The sequence below is a fragment of the Panulirus ornatus genome, chromosome 32 (genome assembly GCF_036320965.1).
Source record: "Panulirus ornatus isolate Po-2019 chromosome 32, ASM3632096v1, whole genome shotgun sequence".
Lineage (NCBI taxonomy): Eukaryota > Metazoa > Arthropoda > Malacostraca > Decapoda > Palinuridae > Panulirus > Panulirus ornatus.
In genome coordinates this window covers 2,993,167-3,017,640 of record NC_092255.1, presented here as the reverse complement: position 1 = coordinate 3,017,640, position 24,474 = coordinate 2,993,167, and the positions used below count along the sequence as shown (strand labels likewise).

General features: G+C 40.9%; 2 protein-coding genes across 2 annotated transcripts in view; both read right to left on the bottom strand.

The window, feature by feature from the left end:
* Positions 1-119: 119 nt before the first annotated feature.
* LOC139758982 (uncharacterized peptidase C1-like protein F26E4.3) lies at positions 120-17,426 on the bottom strand. The gene is made up of 8 exons (XM_071680851.1): positions 17,251-17,426; positions 10,542-10,771; positions 8,983-9,046; positions 8,134-8,320; positions 6,831-7,000; positions 4,975-5,109; positions 2,152-2,236; positions 120-618 (listed from the first exon to the last, which is right to left on the bottom strand). The coding sequence occupies exons 1-8, from the start codon at positions 17,379-17,381 to the stop codon at positions 481-483; spliced, it is 1,140 nt and encodes a 379-aa protein (XP_071536952.1). The 5' UTR covers positions 17,382-17,426; the 3' UTR covers positions 120-480.
* A 2,559-nt stretch (positions 17,427-19,985) lies between these two features.
* The window catches only part of LOC139758981 (uncharacterized peptidase C1-like protein F26E4.3), a 20,802-nt gene continuing 16,313 nt past the window's right edge, over positions 19,986-24,474 (bottom strand). Inside the window, exon 10 of the mRNA XM_071680850.1 lies at positions 19,986-21,259. Within this exon, the coding sequence (XP_071536951.1) occupies positions 21,113-21,259 (147 nt within the window). The 3' untranslated portion in view covers positions 19,986-21,112. The remainder of the gene's footprint in view (positions 21,260-24,474) is intronic.

Sequence of the window (24,474 nt, the reverse complement as noted above, 5' to 3'; positions counted from 1 at the left end):
CCCGCTAGGAGGCTGGCTACCTGGCTAGGAGGCTGGCTACCTGGCTAGGAGGCTGGCTACCTGGCTAGGAGGCTGGCTACCTGGCTAGGAGGCTGGCTACCCGCTAGGAGGCTGGCTACCCAGCTAGGAGGCTGGCTACCTGGCTAGGAGGCTGGCTACCGGCTAGGAGGCTGGCTACCCAGCTAGGAGGCTGGCTACCGGCTAGGAGGTGGCTACCCGGCTAGGAGGCTGGCTACCCAGCTAGGAGGCTGGCTACCCAGCTAGGAGGCTGGCTACCCAGCTAGGAGGCTGGCTACCGGCTAGGAGGTGGCTACCCGGCTAGGAGCTGGCTACCCAGCTAGGAGGCTGGCTACCCGGCTAGGAGCCTAGCTGGCTACCCGGCTAGGAGCCTAGCTGGCTACCCGGCTAGAGGCTGGCTACCCGGCTAGGAGCCTAGCTGGCTACCTGGCTAGGAGGCTGGCTACCCAGCTAGGAGGCTGGCTACCCAGCTAGGAGGCTGGCTACCCAGCTAGGAGGCTGGCTACCTTGTACTGGTCCATTTCTCATAATTTCCCATTGAATATCTTGTTCGTTGTTAGAGATACGGTAAGCTGGCTCCATCTTGTACAGGTCCGGGTCCTGTGTGTGTACACGCCACGGAAACATCGATCTTGGCTGTATTTAACTTGTTGTGCCGACAGGTGCCAGCCTAGCCTACCCTACTGTCTAGCCTCCCCTATTGTCGAGCCTGGCCTAGCCAGCCTATCATGAAGACCTAACCTACCCTATTTTCAAGCATATCCTTGCCTATTTATTGTCAAGCCTAGCCAAGCCAACTGTGTGTGTGTGTGTGTGTGTGTGTGTTGCCAAGCCTAGCCCACCCTATTGTCAAACTTAGCCTATCCTACTCTATTTTCAAGCCTAGCCTAGTGTCAAACCTACCCTAGCCTAGCATATTTTCAAGCCTAGCCCTACCCTATTGTCAAGCCTAGCCTAGCCTACTTCTGGTCAAGCCTAGCCTAGCGTCAACCTACCCTAGCCTACCCTATTGCCAAGCCTAGCCTAGCATATTGTTAAACCTAGCCTACACTTGTGTCTGGTCCGGTGTGTGTCTGGTTCCTGTAATTAAATGTATGTGTGTGTGTATGTGTGTGTGTATGTGTATGTATATGTGTGTGTGTGTGTGTGTGTGTGTGTGTGTGTGTGTGTGTGTGTATGCGTGTGTGTGTGTGTGTGTCTGTGTGTGTGTGTATATGTGTGTGTGTGTGTGTGTGTGTGTGTGTGTGTGTGTGTGTGTGACACCATTTCCTTACCTAATCACATACCCTCTGGGCCTATCCCCTGGCTACCAGGGTCGTTAACTGTATTGAAGGAACTGTTGATCAACAACTACTTAAGTGACCATAAAGGCGAAAGTACTTCCTTACAGCTTAGCCATACATACATACATACAGCTTAGCCATACATACATACTTACAGTTCAGCAATACATACATAAAGTTCAGCCATACATACATACTTACAGTTCAACCATACATACATACTTACAGTTCAGCCATACATACATACAGTTCAGCCATACATACATACTTACAGTTCAGCCATACATACATACTTACAGTTCAGCCATACATACATACAGTTCAGCCATACATACATACAGTTCAGCCATACATACATACATACAGTTCAGCCATACATACATACTTACAGTTCAGCCATACATACAGTTCAGCCATACATACATACTTACAGTTCAGCCATACATACATACTTACAGTTCAGCCATACATACATACTTACAGTTCAGCCATACATACATACTTACAGTTCAGCCATACATACATACTTACAGTTCAGCCATACATACATACTTACAGTTCAGCCATACATACATACTTACAGTTCAACCATACATACATACTTATAGTTCAGCCATACATGCATACTTACAGTTCAGCCATACATACATAAAGTTCAGCCATACATACATACTTACAGTTCAACCATACATACATACTTATAGTTCAGCCATACATATATACTTACAGTTCAACCATACATACATACAGTTCAGCCATACATATATAGTTAAAGTTCAGCCATACATACATACACAGTTGAGCCATACATACATACATCCATACATATATATTAAGTTATAAAACTGACCTTACAAGTGAGTGTAGGGTTGTGGCATGATGGAACCTTACCAGATGTTCCACTCTCGTACCTGTAGCACGCCTCCTGCACCACCCTGTATGGCATACACATATACATGTACGTATGCACGACACATTCACTATACACTCGTGGTGTATACATAAGTATATGTATGAGTATACATAGGTCATTAATGTCGGCCATGACCAAGGCGTAGCGCTTCACACACGCGCGCCAGTGTGTGTGTGTGTGTGTGTGTGTCTGTGTCAGGTTTCATTTCCTTCACATGTAATGATACAAAGACAACATAACGAGCAAATCACGTGGACGAGTTCTGTAACGACCAGTTGACCAGTTCATGAGGAATGAGGGGGAGGGAACCAACCCAGTGAGGAGGAAGGAGTCCCCACATGTCTGTGTGAGGTGTGTGAAACATTCACATTAACCAATTCAAACTTCTATATGATCATATATCCGGCCTATTCATACGTCTATAACATTAACCTTCTACTATTATTTGTCAATATTATAACTACAAATTAATCTCATAGAATTATCTATCAATTTACAATATTTTAATTAAATTAGTATAAGTTTAACAGGTCGGAAGCCCCACCCAGTACATGACTCTATATTAACCCAGTACATCATTATAATATCCTCTTAGATCCTATATAATTATAGATATAAGATCCTCACAGGTCCTATATGATTATAGATATAAGATCCTCACAAGTTCTATATGATTATAGATATAAGATCCTCACAGGTCCTATATGATTATAGATATAAGATCCTCACAAGTTCTATATGATTATAGATATAAGATCCTCACAGGTCCTATATGATTATAGATATAAGATCCTCACAAGTTCTATATGATTATAGATATAAGATCCTCACAGGTCCTATATAACTATAGATATAGCATCCTCAAGGGCCATATATACAACTTTAAGTACGACTGCTTCACAATCTCTATATAATTATAGGAACGGTTGTCTCCTAAGCCTTATATGATTGTATAGACATTACTATCTCTATGTTAACTATATCTTATCAGTAAGTGGGAGGAACTCTTCCGCTTTACTAACCTATATTAATCCTCATAATTATGAGTCAAAGATGTGGCTGACCTCCACCTCATAACCTCCTTTTAAACCCACTATGTAACACATATTTAGTTACCTATTATGTAATTACCTATTTACATCATGGCATTTCTCCCATGTATTGTAACACTTTCTAACACACTCTCGAAATATAGAAAATTCATATATATATATATATATATATATATATATATATATATATATATATATATATATATATATATATATATATATATATCCCTGGATCACTATCAGACTTTGATGAATAATGAGGTAAATATGAAACTTGCCTTCATTATTCCCCAGAGGTACTTCCAGTACACATCCAGTTCAGCTGAGGTAATTCCAGTACTGACCCAGTTCAGCTGAGGTAGTTCCAGTACTGACCCAGTTCAGCTGAGGTAGTTCCAGTACTGACCCAGTTCAGCTGAGGTAGTTCCAGTACACACCCAGTTCACCTGAGGTAGTTCCAGTACACACCCAGTTCACCTGAGGTAGTTCCAGTACTGACCCAGTTCAGCTGAGGTAGTTCCAGTACACACCCAGTTCAGCTGAGGTAATTCCAGTACTGACCCAGTTCAGCTGAGGTAGTTCCAGTACTGACCCAGTTCAGCTGAGGTAGTTGCAGTACTGACCCAGTTCAGCTGAGGTAGTTCCAGTACACACCCAGTTCAGCTGAGGTAGTTCCAGTACACACCCAGTTCAGCTGAGGTAGTTCCAGTACTGACCCAGTTCAGCTGAGGTAGTTGCAGTACTGACCCAGTTCAGCTGAGGTAGTTCCAGTACTGACCCAGTTCAGCTGAGGTAGTTCCAGTACTGACCCAGTTCAGCTGAGGTAGTTCCAGTACTGACCCAGTTCAGCTGAGGTAATTCCAGTACTGACCCAGTTCAGCTGAGGTAGTTCCAGTACTGACCCAGTTCAGCTGAGGTAATTCCAGTACTGACCCAGTTCAGCTGAGGTAGTTCCAGTACACACCCAGTTCAGCTGAGGTAGTTCCAGTACTGACCCAGTTCAGCTGAGGTAGTTCCAGTACACACCCAGTTCAGCTGAGGTAGTTGTAGTACTCACCCCTTCCGCCTGAGGTAGTTGCAGTACTGACCCAGTTCAGCTGAGGTAGTTCCAGTACTGACCCAGTTCAGCTGAGGTAGTTCCAGTACTGACCCAGTTCAGCTGAGGTAATTCCAGTACTGACGCAGTTCAGCTGAGGTAGTTCCAGTACACACCTAGTTCAGCTGAGGTAGTTCCAGTACTGACCCAGTTCAGCTGAGGTAGTTCCAGTACACACCCAGTTCAGCTGAGGTAGTTCCAGTACTGACCCAGTTCAGCTGAGGTAGTTCCAGTACACACCCAGTTCAGCTGAGGTAGTTGCAGTACTGACCCAGTTCAGCTGAGGTAGTTGCAGTACTGACCCAGTTCAGCTGAGGTAATTCCAGTACTGACCCAGTTCAGCTGAGGTAGTTCCAGTACTGACCCAGTTCAGCTGAGGTAGTTCCAGTACTGACCCAGTTCAGCTGAGGTAGTTGCAGTACTGACCCAGTTCAGCTGAGGTAGTTCCAGTACAGAGCCAGTTCAGCTGAGGTAGTTGTAGTACTCACCCCTTCCGCCTGAGGTAGTTGCAGTACTGACCCAGTTCAGCTGAGGTAGTTCCAGTACTGACCCAGTTCAGCTGAGGTAGTTGCAGTACACACCCAGTTCAGCTGAGGTAGTTGCAGTACTCACCCCTTCCGCCTGAGGTAGTTCCAGGCTCGCTCAACATGACCTCCCTTGCAGCCATGCTGAGCCAGGTTGGCGCAGCTGAGCAGATTCTGGGCCGACAGCTGGATGGGGTCAGCTCCCCTGGCCAAGAGGGACAGTCTGCAACACCACAATGGATGGGGTCAAGCTGAGGTCACGCTTAGCTGATAAGCTCAGCAAGTCAAGCTGAGGTCACGCTTAGCTGATAAGCTCAGCAAGTCAAGCTGAGATCAAGCGTCGCTTCCTTACTATATATATAGACTTATAGCTAACTAACCTCTTAGCTAACTCTCTTCTTAGAAAACAATTTATAGAAAAAGTTTGTTTAAATATATTTGTTACACAAATTCTATATAAATATATTCTATATATATATATATATATGTATATTCTATATATATTCAATGTGTATATTCTATATATATTCTATGTATATTCTATATATAATCTATGTATATTCTATATATATATATATATATATATATATATATATATATATATATATATATATATATATATTATCCCTGGGGATAGGGGAGAAAGAATACTTGCCACGTATTCCCTGCGTGTTGTAGAAGGCGACTAAAAGGGAAGGGAGCGGGGGGCTGGAAATCCTCCCCTCTCGTTTTTTTTTTTTTTTTCCAAAAGAAGGAACAGAGGAGAGGTCCAGGTGAGGATATTCCCTCAAAGGCCCAGTCCTCTGTTCTTAACGCTACCTCGCTATCGCGGGAAATAGCGAATAGTATGAAAAAAAAAAAAAAAATATATATATATATATATATATATATATATATATATATATATATATATATATATATATATATTCTATGCATATTCTATAAATATATTCTATGTATATTCTATATATATTCTATGTATATTCTATATATATATTCTGTGTATATTCTACATATCAATTCTATGATATGTATATTCTACATATATTCTATTCCTATGAGTCCACGGGGGAAAATGAAACAGGATAAGTTGCCAAGTGCACTTTCGTGTCATAATCACATCATCAGGGGAGACACAAGAGAGAGATATAACAGTCACTTGATATACATCGAAGAGACGAAGCTAGGACGCCATTTGGTAAACATGCTTCGTCTCTTCGTTGTATATCAACTGACTGTCATATTTCTCTCTTGTGTCTCCCTGATGATGTGATTATGACACGAAAGTGCACTTGGCAACTTATCCTGTTTCATTTTCCCCCGTGGACTCATAGGAATATATTGATCACGCGCAAAATTGTGATCCTTTGCAACATATATTCTACGTAAATTCTATAGATATATACATTCTATACGTATATTCTATATATATATATTCAATGAGGGTCATACATTGCCAAGTGATGGTTCGAGTTTGGTATATCATGTTTCCCATGCTAATTACCTGGCCATGGTTAACTGGCCTGGAACTCACCTGTCTCCAGTCGTGGCCATGGAACCCCTATTACTATGAGTTACGACCGTGAGAACTCACCCAGCCTGTATGATGGTCACGTAACTCGCCTGTCAGCCTGAGTTACAGCAGTCACGTGACTCACCTGTCAGCCTGAGTTACATCCAGTCACGTAACTGACCTGTCAGCCTGAGTTACAGCAGTCACGTAACTCGTCTGTCAGCCTGAGTTACAGCCAGTCACGTAACTCGTCTGTCAGCCTGAGTTACAGCAGTCACGTAACTCACCTGTCAACCTGAGTTACAGCCAGTCACGTAACTCGCTTGTCAACCTGAGTTATATCCAGTCACGTAACTCGCTTGTCAGCCTGAGTTACAGCCAGTCACGTAACTCACCTGTCAGCCTGAGTTACAGCCAGTCACGTAACTCACCTGTCTTGAGTTACGGCCAGGGTGGAGAAGACCCAGGAGGCACCACACCAGCCCTGGTCCCTCACGGAACTCATGCGTCCCCTCCATTCCCTCCTCGTACGTCGTGCGTCAAAATGGTCCGGGATGAGTGACGTGTTGACCCGCTGTATTATCGGGTACATCTCCAGCGACTGTAATGATCATCATGATCAATAATTTGTACCATTGTAAACCTTTACTGCAACACAACACTCAAGATACAAAGGTTTACGTAAGGAACTATATGGTTTACATCAGCTACAATGAGGGTTTACGTAAGGAACTATATGGTTTACATCAGCTACAGTGAAGAGGGTTTACGTAAGGAACTATATGGTTTACATCAGCTACAGTGAAGAGGGTTTACGTAAGGAACTATATGGTTTACATCAGCTACAATGAGGAGGGTTTACGTAAGGAACTATATGGTTTACATCAGCTACGTTTAGGTCGGTTCAAATAATTAGGTAAAACAATATAGGGTTTACCTGAGACACAAGGTTTACGGAAGGAACCACATGGTTTACACTAGTCTAAATAGACGTCTTGTAGTATACCATGAAACTCAATGCAATATCAAAGTAAGGTAATTCTGTTTACTGAGTATGTAAACACAAACTATATGGTTTACATAAACATATTATATAGTCAACAATACTTTAATGTAAGGGGGGGGGGAGATAAAGTAAATGTAAACAAGCAAACAGATATTTATCCTGCAAATGCTGATAAAAAAAAATAAATTGAACTGATTACAGATAAAAAAAACTCGACCAGTTTCACTTTATATAATTCAAGTGAGTGATGTATGTCTTCAAGTGAGTGATGTATGTCTTCAAGTGAGTGATGTATGTCTTCAAGTGAGTGATGTATGTCTTCAAGTGACTGATGTATGTCTTCAAGTGAGTGATGTATGTCTTCAAGTGAGTGATGTATGTCTTCAAGTGACTGATGTATGTCTTCAAGTGAATGATGTATGTCTTCAAGTGAGTGATGTATGTCTTCAAGTGACTGATGTATGTCTTCAAGTGAGTGATGTATGTCTTCAAGTGAGTGATGTATGTCTTCATACCTTGGGAAATAAGAGTTAGGTTATGAAAGCTTATACATAAATGAAAAGTTAAGATATGTTTATAAAGTCTAAATGAATGAATAATGTAAGTTATCTGTTGGTGATGTATGATTATCAAGTGTTGGTGATGTATGATTATCAACTGTTGGTGATGTATAATTATCAAGTGTTGGTGATGTATAATTATCAAGTGTTGGTGATGTATTGACTGACCAGTTTCTCAGGGTCCAGTGTCCCGGTCCTGAGCAAGAAACCTTCTTTGATCTTCTTGGTCCAGAAGTGGGTGTAGTTGGCAGCCTTCCATCCATAGTGTCTAGGCTCACTGTTCACCTCCTCCATCACTTCCTTCTCTATCATACATTCCTCCATCTCACACTTCAACTTCCCTCCATCACAAGTACTGGAAGAGATGGAATGAGTTAGCTCTTATGGCAGAGAGGGAATAAATTAGCTCTTATGGCAGAGAGGGAATAAATTAGCTCTTATGGCAGAGAGGGAATAAATTAGCTCTTATGGCAGAGAGGGAATAAATTAGCTCTTATGGAAGAGAGGGAATAAATTAGCTCTTATGGCAGAGAGGGAATAAATTAGCTCTTATGGCAGAGAGGGAATAAATTAGCTCTTATGGCAGAGGGTATGAATTAGCTCTTATGGCATAGAGGGAATAAATTAGCTCTTATGGGAGAGAGGGAATAAATTAGCTCTTATGGGAGAGAGGGAATAAATTAGCTCTTATGGCAGAGAGGGAATAAATTAGCTCTTATGGGAGAGAGGGAATAAATTAGCTCTTATGGAAGAGAGGGAATAAATTAGCTCTTATGGCAGAGAGGGAATAAATTAGCTCTTATGGCAGAGAGGGAATAAATTAGCTCTTATGGCAGAGAGGGAATAAATTAGCTCTTATGGCAGAGAGGGTATGAATTAGCTTTAACAGAACAAGTGTGACTTATTCCTACCAAAATGGCCAAATATTGTCACTTTTCTCTAAATCTACAAAATGTTTTTGGTTGATTCTAGACTCCAGTGTGACTACACGGAAGTCTCCTGTATTATCACACTTACCATTCAATACAGTTGAATTTCTGGGTTTCTCCATGTTGTAATTTAAAACCGGCTCCCTCACACACTGCTCACAACAACCACATAGAAGAAAAAAAAGGAAATTAAAAACAATGTTATTAGAAATAAAGACATGTTACCTTATTGTGTATGTCATTAAAACAATTAAATAAATTCATCATGTGAGAACAATTTACCCAACATACTATGACAACTATTTTTCATCTTATATCTCAATTTATTGATAATAAACATGGTAAGTTATTATACACGGCTTGAGTCATTAAAAAGGATCATATAATGGTAGTTACAATGTGCATCCACATACTCAGCCTTCCCTAATTCAATAGAAATGAGCATTTACAATCTTGAAACACAACGGGTAGTTACGGGATAATGAACCACTTCAATGTGAAGCAATTTGATGTCAAACTTTGCTCAACTTAAGACCAAAAAATAATTTAGAAGACAAATACAATTAAAGTGACCTTCTCGTAACAACGAACTACTGACATATAATCAAGTAATTACCTTATTAAATAGGCTTGTATGAGACGCACGTCACGATATACATATATATATATATATATATATATATATATATATATATATATATATATATATATATATATATATATGACGTTACGCTACATTGAGTCTTGTTGCCCAGGATATGCTGGCTTAGCTAGGCTAATGTAAGCTCAGATAAGATTACGCTCCACTTGGCTAGGTTATTCTAAGCTCGGCTAGGCTATGCTGGCTCAGCTAGGCTGCTGTAAGATAAGATTAGGCGATGCTGTACTCAGCTAGGTTATTCTAAGCTCGGTTAGGTTATAGTGCTCTTAGTTAAACTATCCTAGCTCACCTAGGTTATTATTCTAAGCTCACCTAGGCTATTCATTCTAAGCTCAACTAGGTTATTCATTCTAAGCTCAACTAGGCTATTCTAACCTCTGCTAGGTTATGCTTCACTCCACTAAGCTATTCTAAGCTTAGCAAGGCTATTGCAAGCTCAGCCAGGCTATTCTAAGCTCAGCCAGGCTATTCTAAGCTTAGCTAGGCTACTGTAAGCTCAGCCAGGCTATGCTAAGCTTAGCTAGGCTACTGTAAGCTCAGCCAGGCTATTCTAAGCTTAGCTAGGCTGCTGTAAGCTCAGCCAGGCTATTCTAAGCTTAGCTAGGCTACTGTAAGCTCAGCCAGGCTATTCTAAGCTTAGCTAGGCTGCTGTAAGCTCAGCCAGGCTATTCTAAGCTTAGCTAGGCTACTGTAAGCTCAGCCAGGCTATTCTAAGCTTAGCTAGGCTGCTGTAAGCTCAGCCAGGCTATTCTAAGCTTAGCTAGGCTACTGTAAGCTCAGCCAGGCTATTCTAAGCTTAGCTAGGCTACTGTAAGCTCAGCCAGGCTATTCTAAGCTTAGCTAGGCTAGTGCAAGCTCAGCCAGGCTATTCTGACCACTTACTAGCCTTCAAGCTATTTTGTAGGTGGTTACACGACTGCCTCTTCAATCACAGCTTAATAATCGAATTATCATAATCATCGAAGACGACCCAGTTACTCACTCACCGCCTAAGTTATACGACCCAGGGTCGTCGCTGGGCAGCCATTGCTTGAGGCCTTGTGGTCTCTCGCCCAGACACACCTCACGGAAGTCGGGGCAACAGTCGTCCTCGAGGCTGACCCCGGGGTCACCCTCGAGGTCCCTGGTCAGGCAGAACTGGTCACAGTAGCACAGAGTTCCCAGGATGGGCACAGCGCAGTCGTCCAGCCGGTCTGTGCAACACTCCGAGGGCTTCCTGTCGAAGTACGACTCTCTGTACCACACACACACATGGTCAAGGTACGACCATCTTGACACAAGACTACGACCCTTCAGTACAAGGCGTTGACCCCCAGGTGGTTACGTCAGGTCGTTATGTCGTTCAAGGGTCGTTATGTCGTGTTCAAGGGTCGTTATGTCGTGTTCAAGGGTCGTACCGTCGTGTTCAAGGGTCGTTATGTCGTGTTCAAGGGTCGTACCGTCGTGTTCAAGGGTCGTTATGTCGTGTTCAAGGGTCGTACCGTCGTGTTCAAGGGTCGTACCGTCGTGCTCAAGGGGCGTACCGTCGTGTTCAAGGGTCGTACCGTCGTGTTCAAGGGTCGTATACCGTCGTGTTCAAAGGTCGTATACCGTCGTGGTCAAGGGTCGTATACCGTCGTGTTCAAGGGTCGTATACCGTCGTGTTCAAGGGTCGTACCGTCGTGTTCAAGGGTCGCATACCGTCGTGTTCAAGGGTCGTATACCGTCGTGTTCAAGGGTCGTATACCGTCGTGGTCAAGGGTCGTACCGTCGTGTTCAAGGGTCGTATACCGTCGTGTTCAAGGGTCGTATACCGTCGTGTTCAAGGGTCGTATACCGTCGTGTTCAAGGGTCGTATACCGTCGTGTTCAAGGGTCGTACCGTCGTGTTCAAGGGTCGTACCGTCGTGTTCAAGGGTCGGGTAAAATACAGAATTTTCTTAATATAATTTAATCATTTCCATCCTCAGAAAACGAGAAAAAAATTATATCCATATAATAATTATTTATTCTCTTCATTAAACAGTATATAATCAATAATAATTATTTATTCTCTTCATTAAACAGTATATAATCAATAATAATTATATATCTTCTTCATTAAACAGTATATAATTAATATTAGTGTGTAGGTTTATTTAATAAGTATATCAGAAGGATATAAAATATATTTCCGAAATGGTAAAGTGACAGCCAATATAAAGTTATGAAATAGATGGTAAATGATGAAATACATGATCCAAAAATTGTATAGATAAAGATAGTACACATGTATGTATGTATGTATGTATCTATGTATATCATATGAAGGACTATGTATGTATGTATATATGTATGTATATCATATGAAGGACTGTATGTATGTATGTATGTATGTATGTATATCATATGAAGGACTGTATTTTTGTATGTATGCATTGGATTTGAGTATACATGTACCTCTTCATGAGTGCATGTATTAAATGAGGGACTGTATGTATGTATGTATGTATGTATGCGTTTGGTGAAGGAATGTATGACTATAGTGAATGACGAACTTACGTACGCGTTTATATCAGTATTAGCGATGCGTAGAGAGAGAGAGAGAGAGAGAGAGAGAGAGTGTGTGTGTGTGTGTGTGTGTGTGTGTGTGTGTGTGTGTGTGTGTGCACGGCTTCCACATGTTGACATAGCGGCGGATGATGATGATGATAATGATGATGATGGCACTTGTGTGTGTGAGTAACTCACAATCTGAGCCACCTCCGCCGGATGACCCCCCCCCCCCCGCGCGCCATGATAACTATGTAAGTTGGCCCACTTATGATGACGGGGCGGGGCAAGATGGCCGCCACCCACCCCGGGGTACGTTCCAGAAACAGCGATAATGATGATGACGTCATCATCCGGGGCATCCGTGGACCACACGACGTAAATGAGGTCACCTCCGGGGAGGGGGTGCGAGGATGACCAAGTCAAAGGTCAGGTCATATTCACGGGCGGGTGTGGAGGTGTGTACGTGTCATCACCATGATAACTACAGGTCATCACCATGATAACAACAGGTCATCACCATGATAACAACAGGTCATCACCATGATAACAACAGGTCATCACCATGATAACTACAGGTCACAACCATGATAACAACAGGTCATCACCATGATAACAACAGGTCATCACCATGATAACTACAGGTCACCACCATGATAACAACAGGTCATCACCATGATAACTACAGGTCACCACCATGATAACAACAGGTCATCACCATGATAACTACAGGTCACCACCATGATAACAACAGGTCATCACCATGATAACAACAGGTCACCACCATGATAACAACAGGTCATCACCATGATAACAACAGGTCATCACCATGATAACAACAGGTCATCACCATGATAACTACAGGTCACCACCATGATAACAACAGGTCATCACCATGATAACAACAGGTCATCACCATGATAACAACAGGTCATCACCATGATAACAACAGGTCATCACCATGATAACAACAGGTCATCACCATGATAACAACAGGTCATCACCATGATAACAACAGGTCATCACCATGATAACAACAGGTCATCACCATGATAACTACAGGTCACAACCATGATAACAACAGGTCATCACCATGATAACAACAGGTCATCACCATGATAACTACAGGTCACCACCATGATAACAACAGGTCATCACCATGATAACTACAGGTCACCACCATGATAACAACAGGTCATCACCATGATAACTACAGGTCACCACCATGATAACAACAGGTCATCACCATGATAACTACAGGTCACAACCATGATAACAACAGGTCATCACCATGATAACAACAGGTCATCACCATGATAACAACAGGTCATCACCATGATAACAACAGGTCATCACCATGATAAGTACAGGTCACAACCATGATAACAACAGGTCATCACCATGATAACAACAGGTCACCACCATGATAACAACAGGTCATCACCATGATAACAACAGGTCACCACCATGATAACAACAGGTCATCACCATGATAACAACAGGTCATCACCATGATAACAACAGGTCACCACCATGATAACAACAGGTCATCACCGTGATAACAACAGGTCATCACCATGATAACAACAGGTCATCATCATGATAACAACAGGTCATCACCATGATAACAACAGGTCACCACCATGATAACAACAGGTCATCACCATGATAACAACAGGTCATCACCATGATAACAACAGGTCACCACCATGATAACAACAGGTCATCACCATGATAACAACAGGTCATCACCATGATAACAACAGGTCACCACCATGATAACAACAGGTCATCACCATGATAACAAAAGGTCATCACCATGATAACAAAAGGTCACCACCATGATAACAACAGGTCATCACCATGATAACAACAGGTCATCACCATGATAACAACAGGTCATCACCATGATAACAACAGGTCATCACCATGATAACAACAGGTCATCACCATGATAACAACAGGTCATCACCATGATAACAACAGGTCATCACCATGATAACAACAGGTCATCACCATGATAACAACAGGTCATCACCATGATAACAACAGGTCATCACCATGATAACAACAGGTCATCACCATGATAACAACAGGTCATCACCATGATAACAACAGGTCATCACCATGATAACAACAGGTCATCACCATGATAACAACAGGTCATCACCATGATAACAACAGGTCATCACCATGATAACAACAGGTCATCACCATGATAACAACAGGTCATCACCATGATAACAACAGGTCATCACCATGATAACAACAGGTCATCACCATGATAACAACAGGTCATCACCATGATAACAACAGGTCATCACCATGATAACAACAGGTCATCACCATGATAACAACAGGTCATCACCATGATAACAACAGGTCATCACCATGATAACAACAGGTCATCACCATGATAACAACAGGTCATCACCATGATAACAACAGGTCATCACCATGATAACAAATGGTCATCATCATGATAACAACAGGTCATCACCATGATAACAACAGGTCATCACCATGATAACAACAGGTCATCACCATGATAACAACAGGTCATCACCATGATAACAACAGGTCATCACCATGATAACAACAGGTCATCACCATGATAACAACAGGTCATCACCATGATAACAACAGGTCATCACCATGTTCCTGGTGGCGGCTCGGCATGACGTCATGAGCCATGCATGACTGAGGACGAACACAGCCACACACACACACAAACACACTCATGCTGGACACAGACAACAGGTATACAGACAAGCGCTCCGTTGGTTGACAGACAACAGATGAACAGACAAGCGCTCCGTTGGTTGACAGACAACAGATGAACAGACAAGCGTTCCGTTGGTTGACAGAGACAACAGATGAACAGACAAGCGCTCCGTTGGTTGACACAGACAACAGATGAACAGACAAGCGCTCCGTTGGTTGACAGAGACAACAGATGAACAGACAAGCGCTCCGTTGGTTGACAGAGACAACAGATGAACAGACAAGCGTTCCGTTGGTTGACACAGACAACAGATGAACAGACAAGCGTTCCGTTGGTTGACAGACAACAGATGAACAGACAAGCGTTCCGTTGGTTGACAGACAACAGATGAACAGACAAGCGTTCCGTTGGTTGACAGACAACAGATGAACAGACAAGCGTTCCGTTGGTTGACAGACAACAGATGAACAGACAAGCGTTCCGTTGGTTGACAGACAACAGATGAACAGACAAGCGTTCCGTTGGTTGACAGACAACAGATGAACAGACAAGCGTTCCGTTGGTTGACACAGACAACAGATGAACAGACAAGCGTTCCGTTGGTTGACACAGACAACAGATGAACAGACAAGCGTTCCGTTGCTTGACAGAGACAACAGATGAACAGACAAGCGTTCCGTTGCTTGACACAGACAACAGATAAACAGACAGACATTCCGTTCCTGACCGTTACGACCGTTGAACAGCATGGTTCGCAACAGCGTTGAGCACAACGGTACAATTGACCTTTGAGTACGTCAGTATGACCCTTGAACACCTCAGTGTGACCCTTGGACACGACGATAAAGACTTGTACATGTTACAAGCAGCCAATAGAAATTCTACTAATAGCTACAGGTTACTAATTACCATGATTCTACAAGTGGCTAAGACAATGTGTTCTACGGGTCTACAAGTAGCTAGGGAAAGGCTTCTACAAGCTATAACTCACTACAGCAGAGGTTTCTACAAGCTGCAAATACAATAAAGCCCTTACAAGCTACAGGTAATGACGGGAAATGGTTCTACAAGCCAACAGTACCTGGTAAGGGCTTCTACAAGTCACTGTAACACGTGACTACAAGCAACGGAAATACAAGCGTTTACAACGTACATAATGTAGTTATAAAGGGTCTCTACAACCTACATGACCTTACTGTGATGACTGATGCAAGTATATATATATATATATATATATATATATATATATATATATATATATATATATATATATATATATATATATATATATATACTAATAAGTGTATATGAACGCGCACCTTCATATATATATATATATATATATATATATATATATATATATATATATATATATATATATATATATATATATATATATATAAGACTTTTGTGAATGCTCTTTCAGCCAAGATGTGCGCTACGTCCAGAAGCAGGACACTGTAGACACCTTTGCACTGCGTTATTTAACGAGACCAATACAACCTGACTGAAGGCCAATACAACCTGACTGAAGGTTAATACAACCTGACTGAAGGTTAACTACAACACTTGTAGTGTTGTAACGATGTTGATCCTGGATACAACAGTTTACTAACACTACAAACATTGGAAATATTCTTATATTAATCATTAACGATCATATTTGATCATTTCTAACAGTCTAATCATTAATCCTCCCAGGTTAATTAGCAACTATTTGAAGCATTAATCTATTAATCTATCAACCGCTAGAATACATCTAACAGTATATATTTTTACTAAACATAAATTATTTATAACTAACACCTAACGCTGCCATTTCTAACAACCTTCTAACATACTTGTCTAACGCTGAAAACGACGGTACGACCCTGAGGCATGAAAGACCTGGCATTTAAATGACCCTTGATCACTTTAAACGACTTGGCATTCAAATGACCCTTGATCACTATGAACGACCCGGCATTTAAATGACCCTTGATCACTATGAACGACCTGGCATTTAAATGCCCCTTGATCATTATGAACGACCTGGCATTCAAATGACCCTTGATCACTATGAACGACCTGGCATTTAAATGCCCCTTGATCATTTTAAACGACCTGGCATTTAAATGCCCCTTGATCACTATGAACGACCTGGCATTTAAATGCCCCTTGATCACTTTAAACGACGTGGCATTAAATGCCCCTTGATCACTTTAAACGACCTGGCATTTAAATGCCCCTTGATCACTTTAAACGACCTGGCATTTAAATGACCCTTGATCACTATGAACGACCCGGCATTTAAATGACCCTTGATCACTATAAACGACCTGGCATTTAAATGCCCCGACCTTTTAAAAGGCTCAGGTCAAACACAAGGCCAATCATACCCAAGGGTAAGAAAGTCGTCCTCAAATTTCACACCGTAACTTTGAAAACAAAAATGGCGGCAGAAGCGCCCAGGGAACTAACCTGTTCCTGCAGAAGTTGCCGGGGATCCCACGGAAGCCCTGGCCATCCACAGCCAGCGGCAGGACCGCCACCAGCATTCCTGCCACCGTGAGCGGCACCAGAGGCAGCGGCACCAGCGGCATCATCATCATTATATGCGTCTCGGCCGACGGCAGGATACCCTCTACCTGCCACCTCAGGCGGGCCGGCCTTTATATAGCCGACCCAGGGCGATTCCAATATGCCAGGGAAGGGGGAGGAAAGGCCTCACCTTGCTATCATGAGTCACATGACAGTTGGCATATGGTCAGGGGGTTACGCTCCAGCCTCTGTGTCATGTCAGGTAATGACAGCTGTCATGCCCGGTCATAGATGCCAAATGAGAAAGTCTTATTCTATCTATTTGTCTATCTGTTTAGATGGTTATGAACAAGTATACAGTATAGTTAAATACACTGAATTTAATCATTACTGATTTCTATTAATCACCAATACACTCAATTAATCATTACAGATTTGTATTAATCATCAATACACTCAAATTAATCATTACAGATTTGTATTAATCATCATTACACTCAAATTAATCATTACAGATTTGTATTAATCATCAATACACTCAAATTAATCATTACAGATTTGTATTAATCATCAATACACTCAAATTAATCATCACAGATTTGTATTAATCATCAATACACTCAATTTGATTATTACAGATTTGTATTAATCATCAATACACTCAAATTAATCATCACAGATTTGTATTAATCATCAATACACTCAAATTAATCATCACAGATTTGTATTAATCATCAATACACGGAATTTAATCATTACAGATTTGTATTAATCATCAATACACTCAAATTAATCATCACAGATTTGTATTAATCATCAATACACTCAAATTAATCATCACAGATTTGTATTAATCATCAATACACAGAATTTAATCATTACAGATTTGTATTAATCATCAATACACTCAAATTAATCATTACAGATTTGTATTAATCATCAATACACTCAAATTAATCATTACAGATTTGTATTAATCATCAATACACTCAAATTAATCATCACAGATTTGTATTAATCATCAATACACTCAAATTAATCATCACCGATTTGTATTAATCATCAATACACAGAATTTAATCATTACAGATTTGTATTAATCATCAATACACTCAAATTAATCATCACAGATTTGTATTAATCATCAATACACTCAAATTAATCATCACAGATTTGTATTAATCATCAATACACAGAATTTAATCATTACAGATTTGTATTAATCATCAATACACTCAAATTAATCATCACAGATTTGTATTAATCATCAATACACAGAATTTAATCATCACAGATTTGTATTAATCATCAATACACAGAATTTAATCATCACAGATTTGTATTAATCATCAATACACTCAATTTGATTATTACAGATTTGTATTAATCATCAATACACTCAAATTAATCATCACAGATTTGTATTAATCATCAATACACTCAAATTAATCATCACAGATTTGTATTAATCATCAATACACAGAATTTAATCATTACAGATTTGTATTAATCATCAATACACTCAAATTAATCATTACAGATTTGTATTAATCATCAATACACAGAATTTAATCATCACAGATTTGTATTAATCATCAATACACAGAATTTAATCATCACAGATTTGTATTAATCATCAATACACTCAATTTGATCATTACAGATTTGTATTAATCATCAATACACAGAATTTAATCATCACAGATTTGTATTAATCATCAATACACAGAATTTAATCATCACAGATTTGTATTAATCATCAATACACTCAATTTGATCATTACAGATTTGTATTAATCATCAATACACTGAATTTAATCATCACAGATTTGTATTAATCAATACACTCAATCATGACAGATTTGTATTAATCATCGTTCATTGACATATAACCTAATGACACTTGAAACTTCAGAAATGTGATATGATTATTCCAGACTCCATACACATTTTCCTCTCAAACCTCAGAATATATATACCTGTCTCACTATTCATACACATTGCCCTCAGTTTCTGGAATGTGTATACTTGTCTCAGAATTCAGACACATTTTCCCCAATCTTCAGAATGTATATAATGTATATGATTGTACCACTGTTCATATAAATTTCTCGTTGTCTTTCCGAATGTATGTAGTTATTTTGTAGTGCATATACATTGTTCTTTCAGTACAAGGAAGATAAGAAGCAACAATAACATTATAGATTATAATCAAAGGTTATTCCAATCCAATATGGCGACCTAATTACAATTTAGGAGATTTTGATTCTATGGAATGGTTCATTTTGGAGATCAAACATTTGAAATTATATAATAATCTATCTACTATCGAAGAATTATCCAAACTAAGGTAAAGAAATGTTGATTAAGAAGCAATGATGTGAAACCTACATTATAAGCCTGCATGTGGATAGGGAGCTGTGGTTTCGGTGCATTACGCATGACAGCGCTACCTCACTGACGCAGGAGGTGGCGATGCTGTTCCCTGTGAGGCGGGGTGGCGCCGGGAATGGACGAAGGCATGTGAGTATGAATATGTACGTGTGTACATGTATATGTCTGTGTATATGTATATATGTATATATATACATATTCATATATGTATATATACTTATACATATATGTATGTTAGATTCGTGACGAAAGCTTGTAGATAAAGAATAAACCAAACGTGATAATGCAGATATATTTAATGATAACGAACACAACATTTTCATTCCACTTCCGTTGACAGAATAAAGTATTCAGAAATCATACATGGCATTAACTCACACTATAGTTAAGTCAATAAAAATAAATCAAATTATCCCTTATCACCGAAAAGAAAAAATTTGCTAATTCATTCCTATCTTAATAATATTTAGCAATTATAAAAATCATAGTAAATATTAATAAAAAAAATTTCCAAATCTCTTTCTCTTTGTTTACAGTTATTCCCTCCAACCACAGTTTTGTGTATCTAATCAAAATGTCAACAAATATTGAACAATTGTAGATATACATGGAGAGTGACCTTATCTGGCCCTTTTATCTTTATTTTTAATAAAATGTTTTAAATATTAGTAACAGGACACATAAAGGCTAACTATACATGGATCCTGTTATATCATTTTTATTCTTATAGTCAAATTCAAATCAACAATTCAAGGTGAAATGATGGAGGGTTCCATATGTTATGTTCTCACATCATAGAACAAATTAATTAATTGTAAATGAGATTGATCACAAAGTCCTTCATCTTTCCTGTTGTTATTTATATCACATGATTTCCTCTAATGAAAAGATGATTATATATAAGGTTAGACCTTCCATGTAGACATACTTGAAATCCTACATGATGTTCCATCTTTCCTTGTTGATGTGAAAAAGTTGATGTAAGTTTACTCTGGTCCAAATATTGATACAAAAAATGTAGGCACGCCATTTGATTTCTTGAAACACTAAAGATATATAAAAAAGGGATAAACCTAACTTCATTGCTTTAGTAACTAATGAATACATTATCATAATTCTACACTGCGACAAATACAGAACCAAAAGACCTTTCCTTAACACAGATAAATTAGCTTTGGGCAATCTTAATGGGTCGAGCATACTCAGTATCTGCCTTCTTTTGCCTTTCTGGACTGATAATGAAGCAGGTTCGGTTAATGGCTTTATAATAAGACTTACTTTCTGTCTATCTCACACATGTAAAGCAGTTTGTTCAGGGGTCAGTAAGGAGGTGTGGCCCTTGGTCAAAAAAAAAAAAAAGGGGTTAGCCTTTGCAGGAGTGTGGCCACAAGGAGTGTGCAGGAGGAGGCTAGCCAAACTTATGGCCACGTATGCGGTTGGATCTGTGGCCACGGGATGATAGGATGAAGGACTCGATCCCAGACTCATTTGTGCCACGTAGGATCTTGAAATACCCTTCCATGCCCCACCATTGTCCCCATGAATTAGCGACCACCTGTGATAGACGACACATCTAACTAATAATTGGTTTAACTACAATATTCATAGTGTAATGATCCTCTTACAAACTAACCTTATTTGTATTGATTTATAATACTTTGTCGCTGTCTCCCGCGTTAACGAGGTAGCGCAAGGAAACAGACGAAAGAATGGCCCAGCCCACCCACATACACATGTATATACATACACGTCCACACACGCAAATATACATACCTATACATCTAAACGTATACATACATACACAGACATATACATATATACACATGCACATAATTCAAACTTGCTGCCTTTATTCATTCCCGTCGCCACCCCGCCACACATGAAATAACAACCCTCTCCCCCCTCATGTGTGCGAGGTAGCGCTAGGAAGACACACTCAGTCTCTAGCTGTCATATATAATGCACTGAAACCACAGCTCCCTTTCCACATCCAGGCCCCACACACTTTCCATGGTTTACCCCAGACGCTTCACATGCCCTGGTTCAATCTATTGACTGCACGTTGAACCCGGTATACCACATCGTTCCCATTCTATTCCTTGCGCGACTTTCACCCTCCTGCATGTTCAGGCCCCGATCACTCAAAATCTTTTTCACTCCATCTTTCCACCTCCAATTTGGTCTCCCACTTCTCCTCGTTCCCTCCACCTCCGACACATATATCCTCTTGGTCAATCTTTCCTCACTCATTCTCTCCATGTGCCCAAACCATTTCAAAACACCCTCTTCTCCTCTCTCAACCACGCTCTTTTTATTTCCACACATCTCTCTTACCCTTACGTTACTTACTCGATCAAACCACCTCACTCCACATATTGTCCTCAAACATCTCATTTCCAGCACATCCATCCTCCTGCGCACATCTCTATCCATAGCCCACGCCTCGCAACCATACAACATTGTTGGAACTACTATTCCTTCAAAAAGCATTGTCATTCATGTTGGTCAAATGTAAGACTTGAAAAGTAGGGAAAGGGAATGAATAGTAAAAAAAAAAAAAACACAATAAGAGCATGACCATTTGAACTAGAAACTATACAATTCAGACTTGGATACTTGACTGAAAATAAAAAAAGAAACTAACAGAAAACGCAATGTAGGTGGTAAATAGATGATATAGATGTAGCAAACTAACAGAACTGAATGTAATATTCATCCCTCTTATGACTTTCTCTTATAAATGACCGTAAGTACTTTCAAGTGATCAGTGTATTTGGTCTTACCCAGTATTTGAGAGGTTGTGTACTGAACACGACACAAGGGTTGCCAAGTGTTGTGTACTGAACACGACACAAGGGTTGCCAAGTGTTGTGTACTGAACACGACACAAGGGTTGCCAACTGTTGTGTACTGAACACGACACAAGGGTTGCCAACTGTTGTGTACTGAACACGACACAAGGGTTGCCAACTGTTGTGTACTGAACACGACACAAGGGTTGCCAAGTGTTGTGTACTGAACACGACACAAGGGTTGCCAACTGTTGTGTACTGAACACGACACAAGGGTTGCCAACTGTTGTGTACTGAACACGACACAAGGGTTGCCAACTGTTGTGTACTGAACACGACACAAGGGTTGCCAACTGTTGTGTACTGAACACGACACAAGGGTTGCCAACTGTTGTGTACTGAACACGACACAAGGGTTGCCAACTGTTGTGTACTGAACACGACACAAGGGTTGCCAACTGTTGTGTACTGAACACGACACAAGGGTTGCCAACTGTTGTGTACTGAACACGACACAAGGGTTGCCAACTGTTGTGTACTGAACACGACACAAGGGTTGCCAACTGTTGTGTACTGAACACGACACAAGGGTTGCCAACTGTTGTGTACTGAACACGACACAAGGGTTGCCAACTGTTGTGTACTGAACACGACACAAGGGTTGCCAACTGTTGTGTACTGAACACGACACAAGGGTTGCCAACTGTTGTGTACTGAACACGACACAAGGGTTGCCAACTGTTGTGTACTGAACACGACACAAGGGTTGCCAACTGTTGTGTACTGAACACGACACAAGGGTTGCCAACTGTTGTGTACTGAACACGACACAAGGGTTGCCAAGTGTTGTGTACTGAACACGACACAAGGGTTGCCAAGTGTTGTGTACTGAACACGACACAAGGGTTGCCAACTGTTGTGTACTGAACACGACACAAGGGTTGCCAAGTGTTGTGTACTGAACACGACACAAGGGTTGCCAACTGTTGTGTACTGAACACGACATCAGGGTTGCCAACTGTTGTGTACTGAACACGACACAAGGGTTGCCAACTGTTGTGTACTGAACACGACACAAGGGTTGCCAACTGTTGTGTACTGAACACGACACAAGGGTTGCCAAGTGTTGTGTACTGAACACGACACAAGGGTTGCCAACTGTTGTGTACTGAACACGACACAAGGGTTGCCAAGTGTTGTGTACTGAACACGACACAAGGGTTGCCAAGTGTTGTGTACTGAACACGACACAAGGGTTGCCAACTGTTGTGTACTGAACACGACACAAGGGTTGCCAACTGCTGTGTACTGAACACGACACAAGGGTTGCCAAGTGTTGTGTACTGAACACGACACAAGGGTTGCCAACTGTTGTGTACTGAACACGACACAAGGGTTGCCAACTGTTGTGTACTGAACACGACATCAAGGGTTGCCAAGTGTTGTGTACTGAACACGACACAAGGGTTGCCAACTGTTGTGTACTGAACACGACACAAGGTTGCCAACTGTTGTGTACTGAACACGACACAAGGGTTGCCAACTGTTGTGTACTGAACACGACACAAGGGTTGCCAACTGTTGTGTACTGAACACGACACAAGGGTTGCCAAGTGTTGTGTACTGAACACGACACAAGGGTTGCCAACTGCTGTGTACTGAACACGACACAAGGGTTGCCAACTGTTGTGTACTGAACACGACACAAGGGTTGCCAAGTGTTGTGTACTGAACACGACACAAGGGTTGCCAACTGCTGTGTACTGAACACGACACAAGGGTTGCCAACTGTTGTGTACTGAACACGACATAAGGGTTGCCAACTGTTGTGTACTGAACACGACACAAGGGTTGCCAACTGTTGTGTACTGAACACGACATAAGGGTTGCCAACTGTTGTGTACTGAACACGACACAAGGGTTGCCAACTGTTGTGTACTGAACACGACACAAGGGTTGCCAACTGTTGTGTACTGAA